This window comes from Brassica napus, chromosome C8 (genome assembly GCF_020379485.1).
Source record: "Brassica napus cultivar Da-Ae chromosome C8, Da-Ae, whole genome shotgun sequence".
Lineage (NCBI taxonomy): Eukaryota > Viridiplantae > Streptophyta > Magnoliopsida > Brassicales > Brassicaceae > Brassica > Brassica napus.
In genome coordinates, this window is record NC_063451.1 from 4,653,727 (window position 1) to 4,679,013 (window position 25,287).

Here is a 25,287-nt window from a genome sequence, read left to right on the forward strand (position 1 = left end):
ATAAAATTAAAATATTTTCCATTGAAAATAAAAAACGATACTTATTTTGTAACGAAATAAATTCTCTACAACCACATTTGATATGAAACGGATGGAGTATTGTTTAATTTTGAGTCTAGTTAATGAGGAGCGATTTAAGGTCTAATATGATATTTAATGAGCTTAGAAAAGGGTGAAAGTAGGAGTGAACACAATTACTCGTTACTTGTGTTTGTCTCGTATTCACTAGTACTACTTGATCGGTACTTGAACTGTTAAGTTGAGTACTTGGTCTGATCAACTCTAATATCAGGTAATCTATTTAAATTACTTGCAAGTACAAGATAAATATAAAAATAAAATTAACTATTTGGTGTTGCTCGGCTTATTACTCGTTTTTTATTAATGAAAAAATAAACAATTTTCTAAATCATAATAAAATAATTTGTTTATATATTTATTTTTATATGTGAATCAAACATAAGTGATATATATATAACCCTCTTAGAGTTTTCCTTCTTATATATAATATTTCCCAAATTAACTAAAACATAGAAAAAATAATGAACTATTCATTATATATAATAAAGTTATTTAGCTTTAAATTATAATGTATGCTCAACTAATTTATAAATATTATCAAATAAATTGAAAATAATTTATAAGTAACAGATAATAAAATAAGACAAATAATTTCCAAGTCTGTCATTTTTAGTAAGTACTTAGAAACTGCAAATACTTGTTTTTAACAAACAAAATATAAGTAAAAAAATTTACTACCCGTACAAGCTAAGTCGAGTACCAAGTATATCGAAAATACCAAATATTCGTCTTGCGTTCACTCAAATTTAATCATGTTTTTGATAAGATCTCATTGTTTTTTTGGTTGAGTCTGGGATGAAGTGAAAGTTTTGGTCGGTCCAAAAGTTAGGTTTCTGACTTTATGGTCTCTACTACCATTCCTGCGTCTATCGTCCCACCGAATGTTGCCATCTCCAAACAATAATATATATATATACGAGACTACGACGTAGTATTTTCCTTACATACGACACATTTCTAAACTGCCAGTACCATGACAGTCCTGAAATATCAGAGGTCTTATTCAATTATTTATAAAAAATTTTATCAATTTTCTAACACCAAAATCTTATTTTTTATTCTTAACAAATAAAATTAATGAACCTGATGATATACATCGGGATTAGAAAGGTGCTAATTAAGCACTCCGGATTCAAAACTTACCAACTCAGATTTATTCGCTTGTGTTGCGGGTCAATATAAATACCTAATTCACAGTACGAACAACCGAACCTGTCTGGCGCCAGTGGACAAGCTCTATGGGACTAATCGGTTGGGCTTCGATCCACCGGATCTCCCAAATTTAAAGAAAACATAAATTTTATTTCAGTTTTGGTATTAAATGTATTCATACGTAGATTATAATAGCATAAAATTTAATTAGTAACTGAATTTTCTTTTTATTTTATTTGAATTTAAATTCTTATACATAATTATATATATTATTGTTTTTACAAAAATTAGAGGTCCCCACAAAGTGAAGGTCCCATTGAACTGTTTCAAATAATTGTTCAAAGTTCCAAAATACATTCCTATTTCTAACTGCAAATGTTACTATAGAAAACATCCACTTCAGCTCACTATATTTTCGCTTCTAAATATATACATACATATATTAGAATTTTTTCTGCGTCATATGCAGAAATAATTATTTTAAATATAATATTATTTTATTTTAAAATATATTTGTGTTTTACATTTTAACATAATTATTTTTATATTCTAGTTTCACCGGTTTGAAAAAATAATTTATAAACTTAATTATATGTATTCTTGTTTTTTTTATTTGAAATTAAGGTATACGATATATTTAGATAAATAGTTATTAAATAAAATATAAATAATATTTTTATTATCTTATATAATGTACTTTTAATTCAATTGTAGCTTAATTAAAATTAAATTTCACTAGTAAAATATTATATTATAATAACTTTTAGATTTTTGTATGTTTTAGTTAAAATACATTAAACTAGTAAAAATTAAAATTAATTTGTTAATTAATCTATTGAAAAAATTAATTTAAATAAAAATGTAATCATTAAGTCTTAACAAAAAATATATTTGATTAGTATTGTTTTATTTTTGTATTTGTTAACGCACATCTACAATTAACTTTAATGATATACATATATTTTTATAACATATGATTTATACGTTTGTGATGTAGAAATTTTCTATATTTGTATTTATTTAGTTTAATTCATTATTAATGTGATATATATATATGATGTAGAATTTTTTATACTTGTAATTATATTTTGGTTACTTTTTTATTAATGTGATATATGAGTTATTAGGTATTATCATATTTTAAAAATCTTGCAAGAAAATGTATTGTATAAAGAAAAGTTACTTTAATGGAGATATATGAGTCATTACTATCATACTATTATTTGAGAACACGCTCAAGTAAAAACTTTATAATTTGATTGGCTTACTATTTCACAATGGTGACATGGCTTTTTGATTGGCTCAGTGTTAAACCGTTTTTAATTTTGCGTGATTACCTTCCCTAAACCGTTTTCAATTACCGCTTTAAATCAATCTCGGTTTCTATTTAATATATTCTCTGGTTATGTTATGCTAATCAAACCTCTCTCTGTTAGTATCCTCTAATATCGATTAGGTATCTAACTATTGAATTGTTTCGAATCATATATTTTAAACCTTATTGTACATACAAAAATAGTTGGTTACACAACACTACATACTATGTGAATCCATTGTGAAACATATATGTTTATGTTAAATTTGAACATGTAAACGGGTTTATGATTTTTAACAGTTTACATTTTATGTTGTTTAGGGTGTAGGGTTTAGAGTTTGGGGTTTCGTGTTCCATATTGTTAGGTTTTAATATTTAGTGTATATGTATAGGATATGATGTTCCATGCGAGCCCTATATTATGTCGTCTATAAATTTTTTGGTTGACTGATAACACATATAATTTTAAATTCTGTTTTGATATTGTATCCAAACATCAGTCGATCAAATCTTTTAAAGAAGAAAGTTCGGCACATACGGAATGCTATACACGAATATTCCTATAATGTATTTGAAATTCGTTAAATTAATTTAAAATTATTAATTGATTCTTCTCGAGGAAGTTTCACCTTCTTAATCTTTCCTATATAATGAATCGGTGTTCCTTCCTAATAGAGTGCATTTTTTTGTGACAATTAATCAAGATCCTTTTATAATTGCTCTCTGTATTTTATTGCTCTTCATTCTTGTACTAATCATTCATATCTAATGCAAATGAATAATTTTGATCGTCTACGTTGAATACAAAACAAGTGAGAAGGTAATGGATAATAAAGTGAGTTATTTGGTATGCATATGTTTAATATTTATATGTTTGATCTATACTGAATGACAAACATATCAAATAATGCAGTGAGTACTCTTGTCGTTTACTATATTGACCATTAATATTGATCTAATTCCCTCGATTATTATGTATTCTATCATTCTTGCAATAATCATTCCTTTCTAAAACAGATTAATCTTGATTACTCTGGATACGAAATGATTGAAAAGGCAATGGATAATGAAGTTAATACTATGCTTTCTAATTTATTTATGTTACTATTTGATCTAATTCCCTCGATTATTGTTCATTCTATAATTCATGCACTAAGCATTCCTTGCTTACACAGATTAATCTTGATCACGATGGATACGAAACGAATGAGAAGGAATGGATAATGAAATTAGTACTCTGCCCTTCTAATTTATTTTCGTTAATTATTTGTTCTAAATCCCTCAATTATTGTGTATTCTATCATTCATGGATTACTCATTCATTGCTAACAGAGATTAAGCTTGATTACGATGAATACGAAACGAGTGAGAAAGCCATGGATAATGAAGTTAGTTCTCTGACTTTCTAATTTATTTCTGTTAATATTATATCGATCACATCATTCTATCGATTGTCATATTATACATATTTAAATTAACATATTTTATTATCCACAGATTTGTATAATAATAATTGTAGATTAATGATTTTTTGATCTAATGCAGAAGAATGTAAAACATTATGAAGAGAAAGCAAATATTGAGCTAACTGATCCTCAAACTATTTTTTGCCAAAAAGAGTAAAAAGGAAATGATTCAGCATGTGAGCAAAAAAAGATCCATATGTTTTCAAAATTAATGGAGAAACATACAATGTCTTTTCTGAAAACTTATCCAAAGATTGCCAGCGTATAAAATTCTTGCATCTCTACAAATTGTCTACTAGGATTTCATATGTTACAACTTATGATTTTCATGTATTTTCCAGTAGTATTTTTCCAGTTCTTATTTTTATTTATCATAAAAAGTTACTTGTCGAAGATGGTGTGTATTTGGACTACCTTTACTAATAAATTGTTCGTACAAGAGCATCCATTTGTAATCTCCATTGATCGTTTATATTATTCGTATAAAAATCTTCATTGATCCTTTATACAACACAACACAACCAGTATATTCCGTTTAAGGGTTAGTTCAATGTCAGGTATAATAGTAATTTTATATTTTGCTTCAGTTCGCCACTTAGTTTGATACTATTTTCACATTTACAACCTATGACACAATATTATCACACACAAAAATACTATTAAAATTGCTAACCATACTATAAAACTTGCCTTCCATATCTTATCAGGAAGGGTTTCATATGGATGATAAAAGAGAATACACAGGGAGGGTCTTGGATGTGGAAGAAGATTCTAAAATATAGAGAGACTGCCAAGAAGTTATACAGGGTGGAGTTGAATAATGGAAGAAGAGCTTCTTTTTGGTTTGAAACTTGGTCCTCTCTCGGCTGCATTTGGGATCTTTTAAATGGAAGGGAGCAGTTTGATTTTGGCATTCCCTTAAATTCGACTATGGAAGAATGCAGGAGGCATCGTAGAAGGAACCATCGAGTTGTTCTGTTGAATAGAATAGAGGATGAGATTGAGAAGTATAAAGAAACTTGGGGTTTAGAAGAAGATATTTCATTATGGATGGATGGTAAAGGGAAATTTAAACGAGTTTTTTCATCAAGGGAGACTTGGGAGATTATTAGAGAGAGGCATGCTCCCTGTAGTTGGAGTACAGTGGTGTGGTTCAAGCATGCCACACCTAAATTTTCTTTCATCTTATGGATGGCAATGCATGACAGGCTTTCAACGGGGGATCACATGAGGTTTTGGAATGAGAATGTGGATACTTCTTGCGTTCTATGTCAGGATCCGATTGAAACAAAGGAGCACTTATTCTTTGAATGTTCTTTCTCCACTCTGATATGGCAGAAGCTGATGGAGAGACTTTTGGGTAATGAGTTTACAGTGAAATGGGAGGAGCTGATTGTGCTCTGTACAAGGGCAGTGAGGACGGAAATACAGAGATTTATAGTCAAGTATGCTTTGCAACTAACTGCATATAGCATATGGAGGGAAAGAAACAAAATGAGGCATGGAGAAACTGCTCTATCTCATGATTTGTTGACTACGATGATAGAGAAGGATATGAGGAATAGGCTTTATACAATACAAAGGCAAGGTGATTCAGATTTGGAGGGGGGATTGAGATATTGGTTCAGTACAAGATAGAAGAAATTGGAGAAGAAGACAAATTTTCTTTGCTTTCTAGTACTTTTCTCTTTACACATTCATAAAACATTTTGTTTTTTTTTTTTTTTTTTTTTTCATCAAATACAGACTCATACTGACTCTGTGAACCACTCCGGTAGATTTTGATCCATGTGAACGAAAAACGACGGTTGTTTTCTGGCACTGCGTACTAGGCTATCCGCTCTTGAATTTTGCGTCCTTGGTACATAGATAATCTCCGAACGTGTGAAAACCTCTTTCAGGGACTTAATATCTTCCAAATAACTTGCAAATGCGGGCCATTATTCTGGTTCCGAAACCATCTTCACCAACTGAGAACAATCCGTTGCAAATGTAACCTGAAACTGGCGTAAATTTTTCATACATTCCATTGCCCAAAGTAGTGCTTCTATCTCCGCATGTAGAGGGGATAGACAAGCTCGGACATTCCTTGCTCCTAACAACCCATCAAAGCCTTCTAAAGTACTTAGCCAACCTTGCCCAGAGAAAACTTCATTCTCCTTCCAAGAACCATCTGTAAAACACCATCTCCCCGGAATTGATGGGAGAGTCGTAACCTCAGCATGGGACCCTATCCTGGTCTCGGTCAATACATGTGCATCAGCCCAAAGTGTTGACTCTGTTTCTGCCAATTTGAGCGTGTCTCTTGGATCCATGTCCATATTACTGAACACTTTATTGTTCCTTCCTTTCCAAATATACCAAAGTATCCATGCAAATTGATGGTCCTCCATCGGTGGAGAGACTCTCCAGAAGAGATGATCCATATTTGTAAAAAGGGAGCTCGTTGGGAACATAGTTGGATTTGATGGTATCTTGGAGAGAGCCCAAACCTGAAGTGCAGGAGGACATTCAAAAAACACATGATTGATCGATTCCTCTTCCGCTCCGCAACGTGCACAGCAGGTGTCACCTTGTATTCCTCTCGCTTTCAGATTCTTCTTGACAGCTATACAACCTGTAACCAATTGCCATAGGAAATGTTTTAACTTTGGGGGGGCACCGTATTTTCCAGCAGAAAGCCTTCAAAACATCAACCGTGGGTCCAAACATTAAAGGTGGTCTTTCCCTGTCTGGATAAACCCGTTCGATCTGATATCCTGATTTAACCGTATACTTCCCATTGTTTGTGAAATGCCATCCATCCCTGTCCACCATTTGGGTTTTACTCAGTGGTATACTTTCTATAATTTTTACATCTTGGGGATCCATCATAGCCCTGAGTGCATGCGAATTCCATGTCCGCGAAGTAGAGTCAATAAGAGAATCCACTGTGAGGTTTGGATAGAAAATGTTGATTTTTATTTGCTGGTCTCGGGCGAGTGGTTGGGAGCCATGGATCGTTCCATACAGATATAGATGATCCTGATCCCACCCTTTTGATTAGTCCTTTGCTTACCAGAGATCTAGTAGAAACTATACTCCGCCAACCATATGACTGAGAATAAGAGCGAATCGGTTCCAGGGGTGATGCATTCCTGTAATACTGTCCCTTAAAAACCTGGGAAAATAATGTATTTGGCTTCTCGATCAAGCGCCACAATTGTTTACCAAGCATTGCTGTATTAAAATCTGTAATATCCTTAAAACCTAAACCCCCAGCTTCCTTATCATGACACACTTTATCCCATGATTTCCAGTGCATACCTCTTGTCCTTCCCCCTGGGCTCCACCAGAATTGTGCGACCGCGGTCGTCAGTTTTTTAGTTGTTGCCTTAGGTAGACGGCAAACAGACATCACATGGTTTGGTAATGCTGTTACCACATATTTAATAATCACTTCCTTTCCTCCCTTTGTGAAGAACTTAAAAGTTCAACCATTAACCCTATTATTTAGCCGGTCCTGCACAAAGCTAAAAACCTGTATCTTGGATCCTCCCAAATTTTCTGGAAGACCTAGATAAGATCCCATACCTCCAAGATTCTGAATTTCCAATATATCTCTTAAGTCTTGTCTAGTTGATTCCTCAATATTGTGCCCGAATTGGATAGAGGACTTATCAAAGTTTATAAGCTGACCTGATACAACCTCATATTCTTTTAAAATCCTAAGGATAGTATGGCATTCCTCTTTCAGAGCTTTACAGAAAAAAAGACTATCATCCGCAAAAAGCAAATGAGATATCGATGGACATGCTCTAGCTACCTTCATGCCCGTCAAAAGTTTCCCTCTTTCCGCCTTTTTAATATTTGCAATTAGAGCCTCAGTACACATGATAAATAAATAAGGTGATAAAAGATCCCCTTGTCGTAAACCACTATGTGGAACGATAAGGACCCGTGGCTGTCCATTAAGTAGGACCCGATATTGAACCGATGATATACACTCCATCATTAATGTAATCCAATGAAAATTTTAAAATCCCATTCCACTCTATCATAAGCTTTACTCATGTCCGTTTTAATTGCCATATATTTTCCTTTGCACACCTTATTCGTCCGTAATCCATGAAACATTTCCTGAGGAATAAGAATATTATCAGAGATTAACCTTCCTGGCACAAAAGCTGATTGAGTTTCTGAAATAAGAGAAGGTAGACATATCTTCAATCTCTGACACAGAACATTTGAAATAATTTTATACCCAACATTACACAGACTAATCGGCCTCAGTTCTGTCATCCTTGTAGGCCTCTCCGTTTTTGGAATCATACAAATATTAGTAATATTTAACCTCGGATCCAATGTTCCAGTAACCCAAAAATTATTCACCATGTCCACCAAGTCCTTCTTAATAATATGCCAGGAGTGTTGAAAGAAAAGAGCTGTCATACCATCCGGTCCTGGTGCCTTCTCTGGATGCATCATAAAAAGGGCTTCTCTGACCTCATCCTCTGATGCTACTCTTAATAGACGTTGGTTCATCTGAGGAGTAATACCCGGTGATACCTCTGTGAGAAAGTCATCAAAATCCGTTGGAGAAGTGGTAGTGAAAAGCTCTTCAAAATAGTCCACTGCCACTTTTTCCACACCCATATCTTCCGTAATCCAATTTCCCAAAGCATCATATAAACCCACAATCCGATTAGGTACCCGTCGTTGCTTAGTCAAAGCATGATAGAATTTTATATTGAGATCCCCCGATGTATACCACTTATTCCTACTCTTTTGGTGCCAATACTCCTCTTCATCTTTATATGCATCTTGCAACTTCTTTGAGACCTCGATAATATCCTCCTGAGATCTAGAATTATCTATTTGTACCTCTTCAAGAGCTTTTTGTAACTCATTAATTTTGTCCTTCCCATAAGGAGGATTATTTTTCAGCCATTTAGCAATTTCATGTCGACAATTACTAATTTTTTCCACTATCCCATTTTCCCTTGTTGCACTATAATCTGACCAGTCCATTGTAATTGATTCCAAAAGACCTTCTTGTCCAATCCATCTTTTATCAAACCAAAATTGCCGTTTTCTCCTAGTGACTTTATCATCCAGATAAGCCACAACGGGGCGATGATCAGAAGCCACCATCCCTAAGTATTCTGTATAAGAACATGGAAACAAAGTATGCCACTCCTCATTTGCTAAAGCTCGATCTAGACGACATCTTACCGTAACTGCCCCTTTTCCTTTTCCCCTTCTCCCTTGCCATGACATTTTATTTCCCCGTGCCGGAAATTCCAATAACCCAGTATTCCTTATCATATTATTAAAAGGAATAAAAGAATCCGCACTTCGCAGTGATCCTCCATCCTTTTCATGATTTCCAGTAATCTCATTTAAATCCCCAATGATGAACCATGGTTCTGAACGTGCAGGCCCATATCTCATCAAACGTTCCCACACTTGTTCACTTAATTTTGGAACAGGATCACCATACACAAACGTAAGATAAACCGTCTTTCCGTGGGTCACCGCTTCCACATCGATCATTCTATTACTAGAATATAAGACTTGGACCTGAGAATCATTGTTGTAAAAAAGCGGTAAACCACCATTCCTTCCCATTGGATCAACCGTGAACAAATTATCAAATCCAATATGTGCTTGGAAATCTTGAAAAAATTTTGAGTCTTGTTTTGTTTCAGATAAAAATAAAAAATCCGGTTTATGTTTATACCATATCTCTCTTAGATAGCTCATAGTCTACTTGCTTCCCATGCCTCTACAATTCCAACTAATCACTCTCATTTAAAAATATAAGTAAAAACTCCCAAGAGTTTAGCGAAATTAGGTTTGATGATACCCTGAAATCCCAACCACCAAGAAGCAATAAGCCACCGAACTCCCAAATTAACCGTCATAGTAAACAGCTTCAATATGAAAAAAATAGACCCTTGCTCCATTCCAAGTATATAAATTATGTCCAGCTCAACCTCACCCTTTAAATTGGGTCCAATAAAAACCATAATAGAGAAACCAAACATATAAACTATAATAAAGAAACCAAACAGATAAATCATACGCTTCACGTACGACATATATAAGTCTGTGGAAGCTCCTGAACCAATAACAATGACTTAACCGTATGTTCCCAAAACGAGCACTTTAAGCCTCTCCAAAGAAACTCTCTGCAACTGGTTTAAAGAGACCAGCCGCAGGCCTCGAGTCCGTGCAGCGAAAGCGTTCTGCTCTGTCCCGAGCCACATCCCAAAACCAACAAACCACATATGTACCAACTCCTTTATTTCCCTCCCATGAACATCAAATTGCATAAGTAAAAAATTCTGATCCCTTCGTTGCAACGATTTGAAACAAATCCAAACACCAAAGTTAACAAATTTATTCCATGCATTCCAACTCCCAAGCAAACTACAAACTAGTAAGCACCCTTTTAAAACCCAAACATACCATATTTGGCTCCCATAAAGTCCAAAACATCCATGTAAAACTGCATTAGTAAACATTACCCAAAAGATTAAAAATATGAAAACAAAATGTACGGAACCACTAAGACACATAATCCTTTTAACCCAATCATGAGATAAGAAAAAATCCTCCTCATTAGCACCCTGAGACCATCGCATTAACCCCATGTCATTCAAAGCAGACCCCACACCCATTACAGTGACCATTGTCACTTGGTCGAACTGGCTCCTCTCCATATTCTTGTCTAATGAGGACGTTGAAGAGACCAGTTCCCCTCCTTCTCCGATCTTGATCCTTACCACAGTACAAAATACATACCACATGTTTTGACTTAATGAGGTCATACTACCAGAAATGTCATCCCGTGCTGACCATAGGAGCCTACAGTTTCGAGTCAAGTCCTCTGCGGCCCCTAGTTTAAATCCAAACACAAATAAGTCTGTATATTTCCATTGCTCTTGTACACAGCCAGAGGAACCATCAACATTATTCTCCTTGACTTTGCACAACCAAAAACATCGTAGACCAGAGACCCATGAACCAAAAACACCAATTTTATTCCTTAAAAAAAACACAACCGAAACTCTACACCAATACAAAAAATTCAAACGACTACTTAACCATAAACACCAGATATTGCTCAGTGAACTTATTGAAAAAACAGAAATAAAACAACCATAACTGAAAACCATCACACAAACCCGCGCGGGTTTGTGTGATGTAAAGGTCTTTTTTTTAGTTTAAATTTAACATTTCAATTCAAAAAAAAAAAAAAACTTGCCTTCTGATCTAACAAACAGTATAATCATTTAGTTTAATTTTATTGTTTTATGTATTTTTCAATAATGTATTTTTAAATAATGCTCACTGTAAAAGAATATATTGACTTTCTATATGAAATTTAAAATTTTCCAAACCTATTAAATTAGTTTCCTAAATAAATTGATTTTGTTTCTGTAACCGCCAATCATAGTATGATTTGAGAACACCACCGTTATTCGCTCACACATAAGTAATTAATTTGTAACAATATATATTGAAATCCCAAATATCTCGGATATACACAGATTTGTCATATACGCTTTTTTAAAGTATTTTAAACCTCTTTTAAATGTATCTTCTAGTGTAAGCTTTTACCTCAGATAATTGCCCTATAAATCACACTGATTTTGCTTCATAAATCATATCAGTCCTTAAACGATCATAAGTATAATATCTTGCTCTATACCATTGTTTCTTTTCAAACGTTGCCATTCAATTTTTTACTCCTTTGTGTTTCTTAATTTCTTCAATCTGTTGATACCATTTATTTGAAATATTTCTGTTGCAGATGGAGGATCAGAACAACTTCGAAGGCCAAACATGTGACAAGGCAATGGACTATGCATTGTTTAATATTTCAGATGGAAAATACCCGAAAAGTTTGACGGAAAGAATTTTCGGATTTGGCAATGAGAGCTGCAACTTTATTTATCCCATTTGAGGATAAAAGTTGGATAAGTACCTTTCTGAGGATAAACCAGTTAATCATGTTGCATGTTGGTAACACTGGTATCATTGTACTAGGGGTTAAAGATGTGTGGATCCATGTTGATATATGTGTAAAGGAGTGATATTAGGCCGACTAATCTACTACCCCTTTTATGCATTATATTCACAGGAAAAAACTGCTAAGGCATTGTGGTTATATTTGGAGAAGAGCCATAAAGCAGATGTTATGAGGCGTCAACATTTTGCGACTGCAAAATTCTTACACTTCTAAATCCTGGACTCTAAACCTATTGTTCAACAAATTGAGAAATTTCACTCGATATGCTGCGATTTGAGTTATGAGGGTATTTCGCTTTGCAATACTTTTATTGTAAATTGTTTGATCGAGAAACTTCCTGCGAGTTTGGTTAATTTCAGGACTTATTTACAGCGTATTCGAGGTAGGTTAACGTCTTTGGAAGATATACTCATTCGGATAAAGTTTGAAAATCTAAACAAGAACCTCAAGGAAAATCAATCATGTTCCATTCGTGATGAGAAGTTAGAAGCCAACACAACACACAGTTCAAAAAAATTGGTGCTACTGATAAGAAATCTAAAGGAATTTGTCACAAATGTGGAAAACATTACTATGTTTACTATTATTTAAATTTCTATTATGCGGTTCTAGTTGTTTCTATTTCTTTATATTGCCAATTAAGATTTTATTATTTAATAATAATTCCCTCATTTATTGTTTATTTTAAATTAGTGTTTGATTGATAAAATAGAAAGGAATCAATAACAAAGAAATGTTGACTAAATCATACAAAATAAGTATTTAGACCGACACGAAATGATTATTCACCCTTAATTTAAATGGGTTTAAATAACATCAACGAGTACACGAAATGATTGTTCGCCCTTAATTTAAGTGTTTTATTTGATCTTCATCATACTATATATAGGGCCGGTGTAGTCATATTGACTATAAACTTTCATAAACTTCTCTGTTTTATATTCTACTGGAGACATCTTTGTTTTAGGGCATTCTTCTGTTCCTGAATTACTATGTTATATTTTTTCGTTACTCCATTTTACATTCCATTTTGGAATCAAATATGAAGTGGGGTTGGAGATGTTCTTTGAAAGCTAATAAGTCTGACGTTAAGCTGTTATACTATAACCTGTGAAATTTTAAAAATCTTTTCTATATGAATACTTGGTTGTTTTATTCATGTACCCCTGCAGATTGAATTTTTACATTTTCATATTTTAACTTACCTCGTGATTGATTATGTATTTGTAAAAGTCGAATCATGTGGGGTTACCATAGTATAGTTATAAAGTGTTTTAATAGATTTATGACTGGTAGTGATGAATATATTTTGCATTTAAACATTTATTGTTTCTATGTTTTTACTGCAATAGTACGAAAACTGATAGAAATATATGTCGATGATTTCGGTGCAATTGGTATGCATACATTCATTTTCTACTCTATTATTATTAATTTTTTTTACCTCTCTTTAAATTAATGTAACATTATACGTCAAAAATTTGCTTCAATATATAAACAACTAGAATTATTGTCAAGATTTTGAAAAGATGATATGTGATTGGCAACTTAAGAAAGGAATGAAGTTTCTTCTATCCGATGAAAATGTTAGTTTCTTCAAATATACATTACTTAATCATCTATAAATACTAATAATTTTGTTTTTAATTTTTCTAGGGTTACAAAATTGTTGCCTTACAAAAAATTAAATTACAGTGGCTTGATGTTAAATGGAGTAGTTTTTGGGAACTTGGCGCAAGAATTTTATAACGCATGGACCTCATCTTCTATAAAGAAAATTATTTGCATCTTTACCTATTGGAAATTAAAATTCCTTCAGAATCTAGCTATTTATTAAAACGTTAACTTATCTTATTAATTTTTTTTATTAATATACAATTTCACAGTGATGTAAATAAAATTTCAAATGTAATGCTTATTCACAGTATCGCATTGAATGAGAAAGTAAGTATAGTCGACAAAGAAGAACCATCTACCGCGTAGTTATAGAGTATCAATTATGCTTTTTGATTTTACTTTAAAAGTTTGGTTATGCTGTCTCAGACTAATAAATTTTGTTTTTCTGTATTAAATTAAAAACATAAATTATCGTGTTACAATGCAGTGGAAATTGAAAATTCTTGTTTTACACAAAAGAGTATAATAGCTATCATAGGTAGTTACAATAATTACAAAGATGAACAAATTGAAACGAAAACATAATTCATCAGAAAATGATCTATCTCTTTAAGCATATTGTAATGATTAAATATATTGACGTATTCAGAAAACAACCAAGTGGTCAAATCGATTGAAGTTTAAAAGAGTAGTAAAATCATGTTGAAGCCAATTATTTTTCATAATCAAACTTTAAAATTAAGATATTTAATTTATTACTGTAGATACAACACATTAAAAACATAGTTTATTAAATTCCATATATTGTCGTTTTATATATTACATCTCCAAATTTTTAGTTTATATATTTTCATCCTAAATTTGACTATCAGTGGATTTACAACTTTGATGATTTTCCATAATATACTCATCTACTATTTTTACAACACATTTAACTGCATATTTAATGATGAAATGCTTTGAAAACAATGTTCGTAAATATATTAAATTATTTATATAAAGATTGTCACAATACATGTTAACAACTTTTTTTTTTTCTTAAAATCGAAGAAAAGCAAAAGAAAGCAGTTTGAGATTTTGGCTACATTTACTCTTATTTATTGTCCACAATCTATGTGTTCAATTCCAGTTTAGTTTTGCTACATTTACCCTTATTTATTTATTTTTGGAATATTTATTTATCATCATTTCAAAATTTCTATAAAATCAATCCAATTTTTCTTGTTATAAACGAAAGTTATCAAAATTAAATTATACTATTATACAATATAGGATCATGTCTAATTAATATATGAATATAATTTAATGCTTTATTAAATGAAAATTGAACCGAAATATACATAGAATATTTACATTTTCCTTTTCAAAATATTCTATTATAAATAGTATACATTCATCACAATTGTTACGTTACAAACTTCTACAAGAAAAAAGGAAAAGACCATGACTTCGTTTCGACTTTCAGATCTGACCTTAGAGTTTTCAGAGTTTGAAATTTGGATCGAAATTTCAAAAGATTGGGAAACGGATACAACTGCGAAAATGTCTGACATACATCTCATTCTTGCTGATGAAGAAGTAAGTTTCGAATTATAATTTATTCTAACACTTACAAAGAGTATTTTACTGTATTATTATATCCTAATATCATATCTTTTAAACATAAAATATGTATAAATAAAGGGATGCAAAATCGAAGCAACTACCCCAAAAAATATTTCAAAAATTATGAGGTTCTTCGTCATGCAGAGGATGAATGGAGATTAGTCTATAAATTTGAAGTGGTTCCTAATGATGGAGATAAAAGAAATACCAACAACATACCAAATAAAATTCATTGATCAAACTGGGTGGATTGGATTGACGTTTGTTGTAAAACATCCATGTATGATTTTGTTTTTTATGATAAAGTTATACAGTGTAGTTTGAACTCCATCTATATCATCGGTACGTCAAATTGTTTTTCTACCTAATATGAACTAAATGTCCTTTTTTTTTGCTTAACTATTGAAGATATTTTTTCAATATCATTGTAGACTTGGTAGGAATCCTAACCTATGTTGGACTGCCTTATTATACTTAAGACTCGCCGCATAACCTTTTGTTTGGGGATTATGTATCTTTTGTCGATTTCAAGATAAAAGATGCAAGGTATGATCTTATTCATAGAATATTTTAATTTATTTTTCTGCTGCATTTAAATATGTCGATTCTGTGGTTTCAACGAATTTGATTGTTTTCAAATTTTTAGTGATGTAGAGCTTCAATGTCAAGTTTCTGGAATGCTTGGAGTGGAATTTACACTCAAGAATTTTTAGAGATGGATGAATGGCCTTAAAACATATGTTCCTCTGATGTTTTGGCGGATTAACTACAACTTAGGAGGTTTAAAAAATATTGTGAATTAATATTTTTTTTTATTTTTATGAAGCTTCTCCATTGTTTGATATGCTTATTATTTTGTATAATTATTGGGTACGCCAAGAATTACAGACAGAGGAGAGTGCTTTAGATTCATCACTGATCCACCATGGATTAGTGAAGTATTTAATGTATCTGGTCTGTAATAATTTTTAAAACCTGATTAAAGGGAGGTGAGAGTCCACTTTAAACCCCTCCAAAATATTTATAAAATATTGTTGATGTTTAGGTGTCTTTTTATTATAATTATCGTATTATGCAATAATTAATTTAGAAGTGGTGAAGGAAATATATAATTCCTAATAATTATATTTCCAAAATTCACTAACTTTAAAAAGTTGATATATATTAATCACTTTTTTGTAATATTTTGAAATGAAATCTATTTCAAGCTTCATTTCTTAAATAAACAATTGAAGATAGGTGTTTTTGATGCGGTTTTTAAAGAAACATTTATTATAATAAGTTAAATTCACTTTTAAGTCATTATCTTCGTCATCTTCTAAAATATAATTCCTTATAATTACTATTATATAAATTTATAGATAATATAATATTGATTAATTACAGCTTAAATATGTTGAATCTATCTAAATATTTCATTTAAATTTTTTAATTATAATAAGTTAAATTCATTAGGTTTTTATTTTGGTAATAATGTGAACATTGGTACTCGCTCACATTTAAACGTTTTGCCATAATTAAAAAATTAAAGCCGTTCAAAACTATCATATCAAACGCTTCTATCAAATATTTTAAAAATCATATTCCTTCTCATACATAAAGAAACCACAGAGGTTATTGCAAACTCTAAAAGCGAACTTAATAACGCACAACAATACCCTAATTTCAGATCTGAGTGAATCATCGAATAATGTGGAAATGTGGGCAAAAATACTATGAGTATGAGAAACTATAACTCCTCATAATTTGAAAGAGTGACATCTTATTATGGCTGACTCAAATGTAAGTTATAATTTTGTTTAGTGTTTATTTTTCGGTGGGTTATTGTTTAATATATATCATTTTATGATCATGAATTATTAGGGTTGCAGAATCGAAATTATAGTCCTTAATAATTTAATTGATAAGCAATATTTGGCTCTTTCAATGAAGATCGATGGAGGGTATTCAGACGATTCGAATTGACACCATGCGTTGGTTTGATAAGGAATACTTCACATGTATTCCAAATCAAATTTGTTGAACGTGCTCAAGTATTTTATGGGTTTTCACTTAGTGAAAGCCTAATGTTTGAACGTGTCCATTCCAACAAGTTCTCCAAATGAATATTGATAACACTTATCCAATCGGTATGTTTTCCCATCTTTTTATTTTGGAAATTTTTATTAGGAATTTATATCTTATGTATTAGTAACATAATTTATATCCTAATAATTATCGACTTTTGTAGACTTGTTTGGGCGGGTTACAACATTAGAAACTTTAACTCAGTCTGTGGATGATCCCTATGAGGAGATTTTTGGTGTACCTTCACTACAAGAAAACACAACATTGACGACGGCGAAATTCGTAGTAAGTTCGTCGTAAAATAGGCTTTACGAGGAATTAGCGAGGAAACAAGTTCCGTCGTTATTCGTTCGTCGTAACGCATATTTCCTCGCCAATTCGTCGTAAACTAGCGAGAAACACATTTCGTCGTAAAGACAAAGAAAACTATGAACGTCTTCTTCACTCGACCACCAAAACTCTTTCGATTTCCCACCGATTCACCCAATCTGGGTAAAGATGACTGGAACACCAGCAACAGCATATGTTGGCGCGACACCACCATCATCATATCTTCTTTGAGCTTTTTTCCGGGTACGTACTTTTGACGCAAAGTAGTACAATGTGAAGTGAGAAGTTTCTTCCGTCAAACTTCCAGCAATTATAGAACCTTCAACTTTTGCGAGGTTTTTTACTTTTCCCATCAAATATTTCATGGCTCGCTCATACTGATACATCCATCCGTAATGTACAGGTCCACGAAGCAATGCCTCATATGGGAGGTGGACAGCTAGATGCTCCATGACGTCAAAAAATCCCGGAGGAAATATCTTCTCCAAGTTGCACAATAAGATGGGAATGTTCTCGTGAAGTTGTTCCACGACTTCTTCTTTAAGAGTGCGTGTGCTCTGGTCCCTGAAAAATGCTCAAATGCTTTGTATATTCCAAAAAAAATTAAACACATTAGTAGTCATATATTATTGCAAACTAAACCATTATAAAATTAATGCGTTATAATATACTACCTGCAAGTGATTCATGTATGTTTGTTGGAAGTAGCTCCGCAAATGCAAAGGGAAGTAGTCGTTGCATAAAGACATGACAACCATGACTCTTCATCCCGGAGAACTTTTGACCATTTTCAACACATCTAGACAGATTTGAAACATACCCATCGGAGAACTTCACTTCTGATGCCACCCAGTCGAACAACACCAACTTTTTTTCTGAAGACAATCTGAATATCGGAACGGGAACTTGTCCATTGCTTTTTATATGTAACTCACTTCTTGAGCAAATATCCGGCAAGTCCAACCTCGATTTTATGTTGTCTTTTGTCTTCCCTGGGACATTCAATATTGTATTCATGATGTTCTCAAAGAAATTCTTCTCTATATGCATCACATCGAGGTTGTGTCGAAGAAGAAGATCCTTCCAATATGGCAACTCCCAAAATATACTCTTCTTGTGCCAGTTGTGCCGAACACCGTAAAAATCAGGCATATTACCGGGGACATGCCAATTACCACCACGAGGAACTGTTTCCAAAGCTCCATAGCAATCGATTTGCGCTTCAATTTGTTCTCCAGTTAGATATGGAGGAGGAGTGTCTCTCACAACCCTTTTGTGCCTAAACAATTTCTTGTTTCTTCGGTACGGATGGCCAATGGGAAGAAATCGACGGTGACAATCGAACCAACTTGTCTTCTTACCATTCTTCAGTTGAAACGCATATGTCGTTCCATTACAATATGTACAAGGTAATCTCCCATGTGTAGTCTATACAGACAACATTCCATAGGCAGGAAAGTCACTTATAGTCCACAAAAGCATCGCTCACATCGTAAAATTCGTCTTCGTTGAGCAGTCATACGTCCTCACCCCTGTTGACCACAAATCCTTCAACTCTTTTATCAGTGGTTGTAGGAAAACATCCAGAGACCTTTTTGGATGGTTCGGACCAGGCATTAATATGGTCAAGAATAGCAACTCCCGTTGCATGCACATCTTCGGTGGCAGGTTGTATGGCGTAAGAAAGACTGGCCACAATGAATATTGTCTCCCTGACATTCCGAATGGACTAAATCCATCTGTGCATAATCCGAGATACACATTCCGGCTATTGCTAGCCAATTCCGGATGTATTTTGTTAAAATGTTTCCAGGCTATTGCATCTGATGGATGAGTCATCTCACCATCCGTCTGAGTATGCTCGGCATGCCATCTCATCCCTCCGGCAGTGTGCTCAGATTGGTACAATCTTTTCAATCTATCTGTAATTGGAAGGTACCACATCCTTTGGTACGGTACCCTATTACGTCCTCATCCTTGTGGCTTGAATCGTGGTTTCTTGCAGAATCGACATTCTTCTATCGTCTCATCATCTCCCCAGTAAGAAGATCATGCAATTGTCGATGCAAACGTCTATCATCTCCAAAGGCAACCCAAGACTATAAACCAGTTTCTGAATCTCATAATAAGAATCAGCAGACACATTGTCTTCCGACAAATACTCTTTAAACAAGTCTGCCCATTCATTCATGCAACTTTCAGGTAGATTGTGATCATTTTTAATATTCATCATTCTAGCAGCCAACGAAAATTTAGAGAGACCTTCTCTACAACCACTGTAAAGTGGCTGATTCGCAGCATCTAACATTTCATAAAACTTTTTTGCATCCATGTTAAGTTCTTCATCTTCATCATGAGCTACGAATGCATCAGCTACCATATCATGAAATCTATCATAATCTACCATATGCTCCTCATGATGGTAACTATGTTCATTATGCAAATGATGATCAACTGGTTCTTCCTGAAAATTGCTATTACTACAACTAGCTTCATTCTCATAACTATAACCTTCTCCATGTTGAAACCAGATATAGTAATTTGGCGTGAAACCTCTATTTATTAAATGCTTCCAAACATTTTCATGATTTGCCAATTTCGAATTGTTGCATTTCCGACAAGGACAGAACATCTTACCGCTTACTTGGGCGAGCGGTGTAGAATCTGCTTGATGCATAAATGTCTCCAGCCCTTCGAGGTATTCTTTCGTCACTCTCCAGTTAGCATCTCTGTGCATATACATCCACCTACGCAACTCGAAAATATTACCGGAGCCCGATATTATTTTTTCTTTCACGTTTTTTTTTCTTGTTTGTGTGTTTAAAATGATGTTCAAACGTCCATATTTATAGAAAATTTTCGAATCTGGTAGTTGAAATTTTAATAGGAATTTATGACGAAATTTAGTTAGGTAGCCGAAACAAAAAACGTGTTACAACTACAAAGTTGGTGGACTCGAAATTTTGTCGTTAAGTAAACGTAAAATATTTCCTCGTAAAGTAGACGCTATTGTTACGTCGAGTTTACGAGGAAACCATTTTTCCTCGTAAAAACCACGTTATGTTACGTCGTTTTTACGAGGAAATCGTTTCGTCATTATTTTATGAAGAACTAAAGTTGATTTTAAATTTCCTCGTAAGATACTCGTAAAGTTGACGTAAATTTACGAGGATTAATTTTCCTTGTTACTTTTCGTCGCTATAGTTGTGTTTTTTTGTAGTGCTTGGACTAAAATTAATTTTAAGCTGATGGATGATAGGTAATTACTATTCTTAGTTTGAGTAACTCATATACGTCAAATAAACTTCTTTTTAAAATTAAAATTCATCTTATATGTATGTCACTAACAATATTACACAGTGGGTATGAGTTGGAATGCGAAGCTGCCAGATAGCTTGCCCGAGATTATGAAAGGTCGTTGAGTAAATACCATCCAACCTTCTTAGCTTTGCGTTTCTGGCGAGTAAAATACATTGATCAAGGTGAAATTTTAAACCATTTAAATATTACTAACATCTATTTAACATAATCTTTTTTTTTTGTCAACCATTTAACATAGTCTTTAAGAGATTTACATAGTTGTCAATTTTCAGAAAAAGCCATGATCATAGACATAGGACAATGTGCTAAATTCGAATTCGATCCAACATGGATTCAATAGTTATGTTATGATTATTACATATTGTTTGTATATATGTTAAGTACTTAATTTTTTGGAAGTGATTGTCCTTTTTAAAACTCATGTATTATAAACTAACTTATATTATAACTTATCTAAAATTTTGTTAGAGTATGTGATATAGCAATTTAACATGTGTAATTTAAATATAATAATTTTCTACCTTTATAATATTGATCCTAATGACACAGTTATTTTCGTGATAGGATTGGCCCATGGCGGTATCACTCGTGAGACTAATTAACCCATTAAATCACTCGAACTTTGATATACCATATTAATAACTTTATACTAATACAAATACATAATCCTCCGAATATAATATGACTCTTTATAATTCGTAATATCATATTCTACGTGATATTATGGGTGACATACCAGATGTATAACAAAACACGTAATATATGAATAATAGAAACAACTCATCATGAGTAAGCATAGAAATGTAAACATCAAACTAAGTGGATAGTGAATCCTAATAACCTGAGACTTGAGTAAGATCGAGCTCGGAGATCGACCAATCCGGAACGGCGGCGGAGGCGACAAGATCCTCGCAGTCTCCTTACATTCCCTTTAATCGAGCAAGCTCCGCATCCATAGTCAGGCCCCCATCCTTGAGCTTGGTCAGGAGATCGATGTTGGCGGTCACTTCTTGCAGCCGGATCTCAGCAGGCACTTCCTTCTTCTTGCTTGCCCGCCTATCCTTCAAAGATTCAAGAACTTCCCGATACTTAGCCGCGATATCGCGACGAGCAATACGAGAAGCGCGGCGAATGTCCAGATCTCTCTCGACCTTGAGCGCCGCAATTCTTTCCCTTTGAGCAACCATCTGGGACGTGAGAGCCTTGTTCTCCAGATGAACTCTCCTCCAGATCTTTTCGGCATCCTTCTTCCCTTCTCGCTTGGTGACTTCGAGCTCCTTCGAAAGCGTCTTGATCTCAAAACCAATGCTCTCAATTTTCTTGTCGTTCCGAGAAGCCATGACATGATCTTCCATCGTCACGACATATTCATTAGAAGCTTCCATCGCCTAAGAAGAAATCGAAATGAGAAAATACCACAAAACAGCTTTTCAAATAGAATGAAGGTGAGAAACGAACCTTAGAGCTTGCCACAGCAACCTTGGTGTAGGCTTCCCTCTCGACTGGGGAAGCGAGAGATGGGAGACGGCAACCCGCAGACCTCATGCGACCAGCGAGGGAAATTAGGTTGCTTTGGGCGGCAAACGAAGAACCATCTCCCTCAGAAACAAACCTAGGATGAGACGGACCGGGCAAGGCACCCTCTGATGACCAACGTCGCTTGCGAGTCGCAGCCACAGTCTCATCTTCTGAGCCAGAACTCAACAAGACAGGAGGTCGATTCTCTCCGGAAACATCTTTGTCGTCGGAATCATGAATCGAGATCAAGGGAGATTTTCCGGAAGCTCGGCCCCTCGATGCAGACCCAGAAGTTCAGAACGACGACCTCTTCACAAGCTGTCTAGTTAGCCGATCTGAAGACTGGGTCTGAACAGAAGGAGTCTCTACGACCTCCTGGGAATGTTCGGCCTCGTCTTCAGACTCCTCAACCAAAGGAGCTCTGTCGGTCCTCACCGGAAAGGCGAAGACAGTTTGAATCCGAGTTTGATCAATAGTAGACCAGTTCGAATGACCTCTCCGAAGGACCCTCATCAGACCACGGATCTCATCTGACATTGAAGAGCTTCCAGAAGGAACTGAATCAAACGAAGATAAATGAAAAGTTTAAGTCTTCGACTCCCAAAAAAAAATCATCAACACATGGGCAAAAGAAAACTAACCGATATTCTCGGCCCAACGCTGGGGAAGTTCGGAGAAGTCGAAGTTATCCATAGATGCTCGATCCATTTTGAAAACAAAAAATTGCTCGCGCCACTTCTCGTCGCGATAAGGGATGTCCTCGATGACGTGGCTACCTGGGCGCGGAGACACGAGGAAAGTACCAGGGTTCTTCTTATTCCGCTTCAACAGAACGAGCTGAGGAAACTCGCTAAGACCAAAAGCAAGACCCTCCTCCCTGGCCTTAACCAAGAAGGCGACAAGATGCCTAAGAAATTTTGGGAGAAGTTGGGTAAGCGATAACCCAAGCTCCGCCAGGACCTCGGGTATTGTCTCCGGGATCGGGAAGATAAGACCGCATGAGTGAAAGAAAGAAAGATAGGCTCCGTAGTAGCCTTCTCTCACGGTTTCAGGAGTCTCATGCGTACTGACCAAGTCAAGGATGACGGAACGATCAACCCCATACACCTTATAAAGGTTCTCAAGATCATCGAATGTAGTAGTCGGATGAGGGAAATTGAAAGACGAACACATCTTGAGCTCAAAGAACATAAAGATTCAGAGCAAAGGAGAAAGAGACGAGAAAGAAGAAGCGGAGGTGAGGCAAAAAGAAGATCCTCTACGTATATATAAGCCACCTTAACGGCTCTATCATCGCTATCAAGAAAAGCAATTATGACCTAGCCTATGCCCTAGCTGCGGCTAAAGTAGCCGTTACCGATTAAAATAATAATAATAATAAAAACCGCGCCAACGAACGACTTTTTTCGAAAACGATCATTAAAACCGAATCTGAGTGATATCGGTTACCAAACGACAAGACACAGGTCAAAATATAACCGTCATTTTTCCTTTTCGATCAAATGAAAAGAGGCTGGGGGACAAATGTTGGACCCAATTTTGGTCAATACCATAATGAGCCGCGATTAAAGGCATGGGCCTTTAAGGGCTGGAGCCCGTAGCAAGAATACGAGCTTGAGAAGGAGTCGTCGAGGTTGCGGAGATCGTGCAACAAGAAACTGAGATCGCGGAGCTACCACAGAGATCTCGAAGTCAACTTACTATAAAGGAAGATGAGTGGAAACAGAGGAGGACACGTTGAAAACCCTAGAGAGAGCTACACACTTACATCGATCTTGTTGTCTTCCCACTTTTAGATTCTTTCTTTACCGATCTCGTTTGTATCACTCGATCTAGTTCAATTCATTGTATTTGATCTTATTCATCAATAAAGTCCATTTTCACCTACTGAAAACTATTTAACATTGTTGTGTTCTAAAGATATCGTTGCCTACATCATTTGTCTTCCCTAGATCAAACCCCGATCACTATCAAATATATAGTGTAGATTTTAGGTTCTACAGTCGTGTACATAAGATGTTAAGCGTATATGTGTACGAAAATTGTAGCTTACATGTGTACGTAACAAAGGTTGTGTACACGCATACTCTGAAAGTGGTGTACGCATCTGTGCAAGTACTTGTATGTGATACTGTTGTTTTGGTTTTCTTGAAGTTGCTTGTCAAACCAATGATGGAGATTTGTGGGAGCCACAAGGAAAGGTGTGGTGTTTGAGATGAAGAAATTCTTGATAAAAAGGTCGATTTCATGCTTAATTTGTTGAAGGAATGACATGTGTTTACAAAGGCTCACTAGGGTGGGGGTGATGCAGTGGACCCACTATTCGTGTATAGCGAGAAAGCAAAGACCAACAAAAGGAAACACAAGGGTGGTGGTTGTGAAGAACCGGTTGGAAAACAACAGAGGATGAGTGGACAAGGGTTTGGTTGTCCCCTCTGTATTTACACTGATGGTGTGTATGGAGTGAACTTTAGTATGTTTTCATAAGGCATGTGGACCTATTTTGGTGTGGAATTAGGAATGAGTATTATGTATTAACGCATGTGGATCTATTTGTAGTATTGTTTTCATAAGGCATGTGGACCTATTTGTGACTTTCATAAGGGTATTATGTTTTGTTTGGTTGATTCACATGTTCCAGATTTACAGCGTACACAAAACATGTGTACATTGTAAATGGGTACATGTGTACTTGTTTACTTGTGTACATGTGTATATTATTTAAGCGATGTACAAGTAGAATGATATGTGTACATTATAAAGCAGAGGGTTTGTACAGATTGATGGGGATATGA

General features: G+C 34.5%; 2 protein-coding genes across 2 annotated transcripts; one reads left to right on the top strand and one right to left on the bottom strand.

The window, feature by feature from the left end:
* Nucleotides 1-4,944: 4,944 nt before the first annotated feature.
* Nucleotides 4,945-5,652, top strand: LOC125591796. The gene has a single exon (XM_048766651.1). The coding sequence runs from the start codon at nt 4,945-4,947 to the stop codon at nt 5,650-5,652; it is 708 nt and encodes a 235-aa protein (XP_048622608.1).
* Nucleotides 5,653-21,894: 16,242 nt separating this feature from the next.
* On the bottom strand, nt 21,895-23,665 carry LOC125591797. Its single transcript, XM_048766652.1, has 4 exons — nt 23,134-23,665; nt 22,836-23,049; nt 22,433-22,766; nt 21,895-22,362 (listed from the first exon to the last, which is right to left on the bottom strand). The coding sequence occupies exons 1-4, from the start codon at nt 23,663-23,665 to the stop codon at nt 21,895-21,897; spliced, it is 1,548 nt and encodes a 515-aa protein (XP_048622609.1).
* Between the last annotated feature and the right edge of the window lie 1,622 nt (nt 23,666-25,287).

Excerpts from the sequence above, each read along its gene's own strand:
- LOC125591796 (XM_048766651.1), top strand. The coding sequence starts at position 4,945 with ATGGAAGAATGCAGGAGGCATCGTAGAAGGAACCATCGAGTTGTTCTG.
- LOC125591797 (XM_048766652.1), bottom strand. The coding sequence starts at position 23,665 with ATGTGTTCGTCTTTCAATTTCCCTCATCCGACTACTACATTCGATGAT. Across the intron at positions 22,767-22,835 it reads ACTCCTTCTGTTCAGACCCA|GGGCCGAGCTTCCGGAAAAT; the intron begins GTCTTCAGATCG and ends GTCTGCATCGAG. Across the intron at positions 22,363-22,432 it reads TTGCTGTGGCAAGCTCTAAG|GCGATGGAAGCTTCTAATGA; the intron begins GTTCGTTTCTCA and ends ATTTCTTCTTAG.